Genomic DNA, 10,133 nt, shown 5'->3' with positions numbered 1-10,133 from the left:
CTCTCCTGCGAGCCTGAGAGAGTTAAGGGGACTTATTCAGGAATTGGAAACATTCAGTTCTGGATTTTTGTGCCTTTGTGGGTTTAAGCAAAGCAGTTAGCGTTCTTCAGGAGGGGTTTTGTGTTTAATATACATGAGTTCATTCGACTACAATGGGAAAAGAAAACTCATTTGTTCTTATAAAAGTAGTAAGGAAAGGTAACTTTAAATAGACTGTCAAAAAGGATCCCGCTCGAGGGGGTTGCCTTCCCGCTAAAGGTCCTACATTCAACTGTAATTTCACCCCGTTATGTTGTGCAGTAATTCCTGAGTTTATTCTCGCCACTGGTGCTTGATTTTCTGATTTATTTTTAAGGTCATGAAAGAAAAAGTGCGGGCTTCGGTTATGCTGTCCTCTGGAAGGAGGTTGGGGGAATGCTGTTTTGGATGCAGGAAAAAAAAACTGAAGAGTTTGAAGAGGCTGTTGGCTATTAATGAAGAGTCCTGGAAGCATGTTTGGACAATCGGTTTCTCCATTTTTCGAGAAGCCTTTTTAAAGCGATTTTGATCGGTGCTGGGTGCTAGCCGTCTTTTCTGTTGTTTATTATCTATGCTAAACTCATCCCAGGATCCGAGTTTTATTTATTTGTTTCAATTTCTGTTCTCTTGGCACTGGAAGAAAGTGGGGTCGCGTTGTTTTTCGGTTTTTCTCTCTCCTTTTTTTTTTTTTTTTTTTTCTTAACCTCCCCGCATTTTGTTTTTTCAAGGCCCCAACCTCCAGCACGCTCATCCGTGCTGCGGCTGCCGCCGGAGGGGAGGTGGCAGCGGGGCCGCACGGAGGGCACTACGGTACCCGTGCCCGACTCCCCTGGGGTCCCCTGATGTCACCAGGGTCCCCGGTCCCCGCGGCCTGACGAGGGCGAAGACCGTGTGCTGGCCGCCCGGCCGCACGTGTGCTAGCCCGGAGGTTTCCTTAGGGAGAAAGACGATGAAAGAGGAGGCCGGGAGGACCGCGGAGCTCCCTCTGCGTTCCCCGGCTTTCAAGGGTCCTTAGAGCCCTTGAATGAAATTACTGGGCGAAATGGGGTCTGGCGGGAGCGGTCGTGTCTCGCCCCCCTCCTCGGTTTGTACGTGTAATGCCACTTCTGAGAGCGACAATCGGGCTGCTTGCTGGACAGGCAGGGACAAAAAGGAGATTAAACCGTTTTAAATAATAATAAAAAATATCCAAAACGTAAGCAGAGTGGATTACACTTGCTCCAGCGCCTCGGTTCCCCCCAGATTCCCCTAAGAGCTGTCCTGGGGCCTCGCAGAGCGGTGGCCGCGGGCCGGGGCAGCGGTGGGGACACGAGGGGGGGCACCCGGGGAGACTGGGCAGCCCTCACCCTCGCTTGGCTCCGCCGAACTTGGGAAATTCTTCTGAGCTTGTTCTATTGCCTCTGGGTCTCCGTCCGTCGCCGTGTTAGATGTTGTGGCCGAGGAAATCCCGCACTTTTCTCCACTCAGGATCGTGCAGGAAGCTGGGGAAGGGTGCCCAGGCTGGTCGGACTGAAGGATTCCCCCTGCCCCCTCCACGCGAAAAGTGTTCCTCATTCTGGGGCATTTCAGGGTGTATCTCCTCAACTTTTTCTCGGGAGACTACCGTAAACTTCCCGTGTGATACGTGAATTTCCCAGAGATTGAGGTAGTCAGTGCGTTAGAACTTCCCTGGCTAACTTCGGCTGCCGAGCGCTGGGCTGCTGCAGCATCAGAGGGGGAAGAGGGGATTTCTCTCTACATTTTCATCTTCTTTTTTTTTTTTTTTTAACGTAATGAAATTAAAACTTTTGGAGCTCATAGTTGACATTTTGTGGAAAATTGAGTTATCAAGGCAGTAATTATTTCACAGGGAGATAAAACTCTCATAGCCCTAACTGTCAAATAAGGCCCTTTTCAGATTTTAATTACAAAATAAAATTAGTCTGCTCTTCCTCGGAAGGGTTTGTGAGTGGCTAAACAGAGCTTTCCCCAATACTGGTGGTCGTCAAACTCTGCTAATTAGCAATGCTGAGAAATTCCAGTTAACAAGGACATTCTCTAAGTCTCTGCAGGTTCCCTGCCGTTCGCCTTCATTTCCATAAGAAGATTAAGAGTGGAGGGGAACACACTCAAATGCAGATGCAGAAAAGAAGCGTTTTTAACAAGCATCATAATAGTAAGATGCTTGGCTAGTTCTCACCTAATTACTCCAAGTTAAACCTCTATTTGCAGCTAAGGACAAAAAAATGGGGTTGCAATCTCCCATCTCCACAAGGCTGCTTTATAGTTTGCTTTAGATTGGTTACTAGCAGGTTCAGGTGGAAAAAAAATATAATATGAAAATCTGTGTATTACTTCAGATACACTTAACAGGATAGGTTGCATCCTTGGAGCTCTTAGAGAAACTGGCGAGTGTTAGAACAATAAATACATAAAATCCAAGTAGTTAACATTCATTTTCTTTTCAAGACAATCATAACCTGGAAATAAGAGTGTGTGTGCCGCAGAGCCCATCCCTGGGAAGGTTTGCAGACTATTTGTTTAATGTAGGCACTTTTCATTTCCATAAATTATACCAAAGGCAACGATTTTTTAAATCCACTCGGATTAAACCGTCCCTCTGCAGGCCTCCCTTCCAACGTGGCTATGTTCTTCTAGAGAGTGGTGGTGTCATTGTTATCAGTACAGAAAATCAGGGACCATTTCATGTGTTGGTTTTTTTTAATTTTATTTTATTTCTCGCTCTGCCCCTGCTTCTGCCCGGTATGTGTGGACATACCGCCAACCAAGCACGGCTCCATGCCCAGAGGAAAGGCAGGAAATGCCCTAAAAGAGCCACCCCCTCACCTTATTTTCTGCAGTGCATTATTATGTATATGTGCCAGATAGTTTATTGCATCGATAATTAAAACTGTTAATTAAAATAGAGCTGTAAATACTCCCGATAACACAATTGTTAGGCATTTACCATCCTTTATCCGTATGATAAATGCAATTAGGGAAGTGCCAGGCCCCAAAAGGTCCCCGGGGTGCACCCATAGACCACGTCACCCTGTCCCGCGTGGAGCAAAGGGCCGCGCACCCCCACCATACACCACCCCCACCCCCGTCCGCTACAGCCAGAGAGAAACGGCACTTCACCTGCTCACAGCCAGGACTCAGTTACCGGGTTATTATTACCATCAACACCACCCTCCCTTTTATTTTAGAACTTAAATATACCTAAGGTTGTTTTGGGTTGGGTTTTTCTGATGCTGTTGTTTGGGGTTTTTTGTTTTATTTTGGGGGGGCGGGGTTTGGTGGGTTTTGGGATGTGGTTTTGGGGGTTTGGGTTTATTATTTTGTTTGGGTTTTTTTTTTTTTTTTAATAACGTTATCAACTGTAGACCACAGGGAGAACAATAATAAAGTAAACCTCCACTGTGCCCTCAGGAGTGTCTGGGCAATCAGAATTCGTTTATATCCTATATCTCGTAATTTGCACCTATTTTTCGACGGTTTAACCTATCACTTATCTAGGGGTTATATATACATTTTCGAATTATATTGGACACGATAGGATTTATTTGAATAATCCACAAGCAGAAGAAAAAAGATGCCTCCCTATTCATTGGCTTTTTTTATTATCGTCGTTATCATTGTTATTATTATTTAGATTGAATGTAATTGCCTGGTCCCTTCCCCCCCGGCCCGGCTGCCCGTCCCTTTCCCGGTTCCCCGCGGCACCTCCCCGCCCGGGGCAAGGTCTGACCGGCAGGGGGCGCCGCAACGCCGCGGCTGAGTTCGTGCGGGGCACCCGGGCGCTGCCCGCACCACTCTGCTCCCGCCGAGCCCCCGCACCCGGGCCCCTGCGAGGGGTCCCCCCCTCCGTCCAGATCCCCCTCCGCTTTAACGCTGTGAGGGGGCTGGAGCGAAAGGTGGAGCAGCCCCACCAGGGCGGTGGAGGCGGGGAGCACTCCGGGGCACAGCGGATGGGGCGGCGCACGTGGAGCAGGGCCGGGGAGAGGCTCCCCCCTCTCAAGGTCCGCATCCCCTCTCCCCTCCTTCCTTTGTCGTCAAGTGCGTTTTAGCAACAAAGATCGCAACAAGAGTGTGGAAGTAAACTTAGCCGGGGCTTTGTGCGGCCCATGTAGTGACAACAAGAGAAATAGCAGAGCCTATTTGTAGCGCCCGAGCATTTCCCTCCGCCCCACGCTGAGCCCCTCTACTTTCCCCGCCGCCGCCCGCACCGGGGGCACGGGCAACGTTAGGCCTCCCGGCCCGGTCCCTGCCCCTGCAGAGGGGGTCCCTGCCTCGCTCTGCAGATTTGGGGGACCCGTGTTTGCGCTGGACAAACCCCATCCCCCGCTGCCACAGGATGGAGGGAATGGCTTGGTGCGGTGAGCGACGGCCGGAACGGAGCAAGGCGCGGGAGGGCACAGCCTCTCCCTGGGATGTGCGGTGCAACCTCGGCTCCCGACAGCGGCAGGCAGGGGAGAGACGCTGCGCAGAACCTAGTCTGGGCTCCGCTTTCCCGGAATCCTGGCGCCGGCCGGCGGTGGCCTGTGCTCGGCGATCCGGGCCGGCCTGGATGGGGAGAGGGCTGCACACGCCGGGCCCCGCGCAGGCGAGGGGGATGCTTCGTCCCGAGAGACAGGGGCAAAGAGGGGTGGGGGCAGGGGAGAAGCCGTTCCCTCTCCGCTCGCCCCATGGTTTCTCCCAGCCCCAAACCAACGCCAAATTTAAAACAAAAAAAAAAAAAAAAAAAAAGGGGGGGGGGAAACCCCACGTAGCAACAATGCTGTTTACCCACTTCCTCGGAAAGGCGTGTGTGACCTGTTGCTGGAAGGGGGGGATACAAAGGCTTCCCAGTGGCTGCCTGGGCCGCCTCCGGGCCCGCCTCCCCGCCGAGCCGGCCCGGCGGCTCCGAGCCCCCGCCCCGTTTCATGCAAAACCGGGGGTAGAGACTTGTCCTCAGTGGCGGAGCCGCCGCGCGCTGATTGGCCGGGGAGAGCACATTTATTCCCTGACAAGCCCCCATCACATGGATGGTTGTCTATTAACTTGTTCAAAAAAGTATCAGGAGTTGTCAAGGCAGAGAGAGAGAGTGTGTGTGTTTGCAAAAGGGGGTAAAGTAGTTTGCTGGCTCTTTAAGACTGAGGTGGAGAGAGAGAGAGAGCGAGCGGCGGGCAGAGAAAAGGGAAAAAGGAGGAAGAAGTTTTTTAAAATCGAGGCTCCGGCGGCAATAATAGCAGTTATTAGCATTATTAATCCATCAGCGAAGAGGAAGATCCTGATCTTGATCCAAGCGTGGTTTTGGGGAGTCCCCCTCCCCCCTTTCCTACCCCTCCCTAGGAAAAAAAAAAAAAAAGTCCGACTCGGGACTTCGCTGCGGCTGCTCCTCGCTTCTCTGCTCAAGGCTGGTTCCAGGCAAAAGTAGTTTGAATGTACAACATGATGGAAACCGAGCTGAAACCTCCCGCCCCCCAGCAAACTTCGGGGGGAGGCACAGGCAACTCCAACTCGGCCGCCAACAACCAGAAGAACAGCCCGGACCGGGTGAAGCGCCCTATGAACGCGTTCATGGTGTGGTCCCGCGGGCAGCGCCGGAAAATGGCCCAGGAGAACCCGAAGATGCACAACTCCGAGATCAGCAAAAGGCTCGGGGCAGAGTGGAAACTTTTATCCGAGGCGGAAAAGAGACCCTTCATTGATGAAGCCAAGCGGCTCAGAGCTCTACACATGAAGGAGCACCCGGATTATAAATACCGACCCCGGAGGAAAACCAAGACCCTCATGAAGAAGGATAAGTACACGTTGCCGGGGGGCTTACTGGCGCCGGGCACCAATACCATGACGACCGGGGTAGGGGTTGGGGCCACCTTGGGAGCTGGGGTGAACCAGAGGATGGACAGTTACGCGCATATGAACGGCTGGACCAACGGAGGCTATGGGATGATGCAAGAGCAGCTCGGCTACCCGCAGCACCCGGGCTTGAACGCTCACAACGCGGCGCAGATGCAGCCCATGCACCGCTACGATGTGAGCGCCCTGCAGTACAACTCCATGACTAGCTCGCAGACTTACATGAACGGATCCCCTACCTACAGCATGTCTTACTCCCAGCAAGGGACCCCGGGCATGGCTCTGGGCTCCATGGGCTCTGTGGTCAAGACGGAATCCAGCTCCAGTCCCCCCGTAGTCACTTCCTCGTCTCATTCAAGGGCTCCTTGCCAAGCTGGGGACCTTCGGGACATGATCAGCATGTATCTACCAGGTGCTGAAGTACCAGAACCAGCTGCCCCAAGCAGACTTCATATGTCCCAACACTACCAGAGTGCACCTGTTCCTGGCACAGCCATTAATGGCACACTCCCTCTATCACATATGTAAGACAAAGGGGCCGGGGGGGGAGGGGGGGGCGGGGAGGGGGGAAGAAAAATTAAACAAAACAAACAACAAAAAAACCTTTTATTAGAAATTCTGGACTTTTTTTTTTCTTTTTGGACTATTTTTGTACAGAGAAAACGCGGAACGGGGTGCGGGGGGGAGGGGGGGGAGCAGAAATTAAACCGACAAGGAACGTGTATAGATCTCGGAGGGGAAGCAACTACACAAAACTTTTTAAAAGTTCTAGTGAAAATGGTAGGAACTTTGCAGAAAGTTTGCAAAAGTCTTTACCAATAATATTTAGAGCTAGACTCAAAGAGCGAAGAGGAAAATGTTTTAATATTTGCAGGCAACTTTTGTACAGTATTTATCAAAAGTAACATGGCAATCAGAATGTCCATTGGTAATAGAGAGAAAGAAAAAAAAAACAAACTCGCGAATTTGCCAATTATTTTTTAAAAATAGACTCTTACTGGAGCGGTGTGGCTTTGGCAGCTGGATTTGTAGCAGCTGCAGGACAGAAAATTATTTTACATCATTTGGACATTTTAATTGATTTAGAAATTGTACAAAGGACACAAAAGGTAGGATGAGTACTTGCGAACCATGGGCTTGGTTTCCTGTGAAAGGGCAAACGTTTAGATTGTACTAAATTTTTATTTTTTTTTTATCTTACTCTTGTTAAAAAGAAGATATTGCCATGCAGGTTCACACGCCGTTTGTTAATTTATAATAACTTTTTGTTTCCAGACTTCATTCTGTTCAAAGAAAAGGAAAAAAAAAAAAAGGAAAAATATTCACCAACCTGAAATTACTGTGTTTGAAATATTTTCTTATGGTTTGTAATATTTCTGTAAATTTATTGTGATGATATTTTAAGTTCTCTCTTTTTTTTTTTTTTTTTTTCCTCATTTTCCGTAGTTGTATTTTAAAGATTCGGCTGTATTATTTGAAATCAGTCTGCCGACAGTCCATGTATATATTTGAACTAATACCATCCTTATAACAGGTACATATTCAAGTTAAGTTTTTACTCCATTATGCACAGTTTGAGATAAATAAATTTTTGACATATGGACACTGAAGTTCCGCTTGAGTCTTGGATTTATTTTTGTAACGCAAGATGGTTTTTTAAATAATTCATGCTGTGGAAGGTTTAATCGTAGGCAACCGAGTACGATAAATAATGCAGCGATATATGGGACACGTGAATATTTTTATATAGCTGGATAGAGAAGGCGCGATAGCTGTAATGGAGTAACGGCCGGCGTCTTCTGCGGGGGGACGGGAAGGCGGACGGGGACGCTCGTTTCCCTGTTCCTTTCCCTCCCGAGCCTGCGGGTACGGGGGGTAACGGGGGCTCGCAGTCGCCTGCTTTTGGACACTTGTTGCAGCCGGCGGGGCCGAGAGGCTGGCGGGGCTCGGGAGCGGAGGCCCAGGCCGGGGCCCTGAGAGCGGCCGCCTCGTTGGCAGTTACGGATCATTTACTTCTCTTTTCCCCACGGTGCCTTCTCCCCCGGTCTCTGAGGGCCCCCCGGCCTAGAGCTGGACTGAACGCTCCCCGCTCCCTCCCTTTGTTACGGACTTCCCAAACTTTCCTCTCCTGGCTCCTGGGCAGCGGGAGGTGAGAGGTGGGAGTAGAGGGGGCGCTTGACCGGACAAAGGTGAGAAACAGCAAAAAAAGAACAAACAAACCAACGCAGTAGAATGCCAGAGACTTTCACGCTTTATAACAGTTCTTTTTTGAATCCTATTTCTTAAATTGCCAGCGCGGTGTAGTCCCGTTTCGGACACTCTCCACAGCCGGTCACAGACCCAAAGAGAAGCGGTGGCGCCCGCCAAATAGGAAGAGAAATACGCCAGCCGTGCCAGGTAGAGTGTTACTTCGTACGGTTGTAACCGCAATCGCCGAGGAGGCGGCTCCGCGATGCTCCGCGGTGCTGCGCGCTGGAGGCAGCGGGCTGCGTTCCGCCCAGTAACAGGGCCCATCGGCTCGGGCAGGGCAGGGCCCGGTGTGCTGCAGATCTGGGCAGCTGCTGCAGCAATCCTCAATCCACCCCTGAAGCCCTAAGGTTTATATGGGACTCCTAAGGCGGCTGTGATTTCCCTTGGGAAACGCACGAGGCACAGATGCAAGTAATAATAATTTTCTTTATTTTTTTTTTTTTTTTTTTTAACGGGGTACGAAATTGGGAGCGCTATGCTAGCAGACCGGTCCTGTCTTCTGCTAATGGTGCGTTATGCGTGGCAAAGAAAGGATCCGATGGTTGGCTTGGCGTAGAGTGGGCATTCCGGAATGGGGGCAAGTGTTAATCAGCATTTTTCTCAAGGATTTCACTTCAGCTCGGGGAGGAAAAAGGCAGGGAAAACAAAAACAAAAACCCAACAACCCAAAAAAACCCACACATACACAAAAAGAACCCCGACCCACAAAAGTTTCCTGACTGTCTCTGGTTCTTATTTGGTAGTGCCATTACCTCAGCTCAGGTCTGGCCTCCATCCTGGAAGCCTGGTGTCCAACTGAAAAGCAACATCGCCAGACGAGAAGATGTGGAGTACCGCTCATTGCCTGGATTTGTAGTTCTGTTCCCTTTGTCGCTTTGATTTCTGCACCGTCCCAGTACTTGGTCAGCACAGCAATTTTTGTAGATTCCCAACCTTCTCTGCTTCTTTTACGTTAATGCAGAGAGTAAAATGTTCTTTTTCAGAATGTGAGCGTCTGCTATGCGTCTGGGGATTATTCACGTGGTAATGAGCCCACAACCCCGCTCCCGCTTGCCTCGCTGGGAGAAGAGAGCAGGAATGAAAACCCAATCGATATTGCGATTCCATTTTTTTAAAGGGAATCTTAGCCAATTAACAGCAATAAAACCTGGCCCCTTTCTGAAGTGCTAACTAAAATAATCGAGGGGGGTAGCTGGAAATGCTGGTCGTTTTACAATTTGCATAAAGAAGGGAAGTTAATACCACTAAACAAAAGGCAGTAAGCCACATATTCAGGCTTAGTGAATTCAGCAACTTTTTATATGGGCAATTTGTTTAAGCTTAGATTTTGGAGTACATTGTAATATATGTGGTTGAAACCTGATCTCCTTCGGACAGATTCCTTGCATCCATCCATGCATCCATCCATGCGTCCATCCATGCATCCATCCATCCATCTGCTTAGAGATGAGAACCCGAAGTATTTCACACGTACAGCTGAACGATTTCATTTTTAACGTGTTACTTGGAGGAGCGCCATTGCCCACTGCTCATTTTAAATTCAACACTTTCAATAATCCCTTTGACACCTGAGCCGTTATCCTGAGTTTTCGTCTAGGGCAGCTGAAATGTGTAGCGGAGTTCATGGATGTGTTTTTGTTTTGGTTATTGAAGACCTTTTGGGCTCTCTGTGTGTTTCCTCTCGTGAATTGTGTGCTCCATAGTCCGGGTGATGTTCGGTCCAAAAGCGCCAGTGTATGTTTTGCTAACATTCTACAGAGCTGAAATGAGCGCAAGGATAAGATTATATTTTCCTTTGTGATTTTTTTTTTTTTTTTACACCTTTTTAAGGACTGGGGTGTTAAAATATTTTGCGGAACTGGAGAGGTAGATTAGCAGAGTTTCTTGCCAAAGCTGGGAAGCTGGTATTACAGACTGTCCCAGGGGGAAATCGCTCACATTAACCACTAAATGAATATTTGACAAGGGCTCATTCGGGGGTATTATTACTACAAACGGGTCCCTACTGGACTTTCCAAGGGTCAAAGAGCAATGGTTCAATT

The 10,133-nt window shown here is 49.3% G+C and overlaps 1 protein-coding gene across 1 annotated transcript; it reads left to right on the top strand.

The window, feature by feature from the left end:
• Positions 1-5,031: 5,031 nt before the first annotated feature.
• On the top strand, positions 5,032-7,451 carry SOX2 (SRY-box transcription factor 2). The gene has a single exon (XM_061353499.1). The coding sequence runs from the start codon at positions 5,422-5,424 to the stop codon at positions 6,367-6,369; it is 948 nt and encodes a 315-aa protein (XP_061209483.1). The 5' UTR covers positions 5,032-5,421; the 3' UTR covers positions 6,370-7,451.
• Positions 7,452-10,133: the final 2,682 nt, after the last annotated feature.

This window comes from Neopsephotus bourkii, unplaced genomic scaffold (genome assembly GCF_033783945.1).
Source record: "Neopsephotus bourkii isolate Nb327-2 ecotype Australia unplaced genomic scaffold, CSIRO-AGI_Nbou_v1 NB_678, whole genome shotgun sequence".
NCBI lineage: Eukaryota > Metazoa > Chordata > Aves > Psittaciformes > Psittacidae > Neopsephotus > Neopsephotus bourkii.
The sequence above is the reverse complement of the archived record's forward strand: the minus strand, read 5'-3'. Positions and strand labels throughout refer to the sequence as shown.

Bases quoted from the DNA above. Each gene is read 5' to 3' on its own strand.
- SOX2 (XM_061353499.1), top strand. From the start codon at position 5,422: ATGTACAACATGATGGAAACCGAGCTGAAACCTCCCGCCCCCCAGCAA.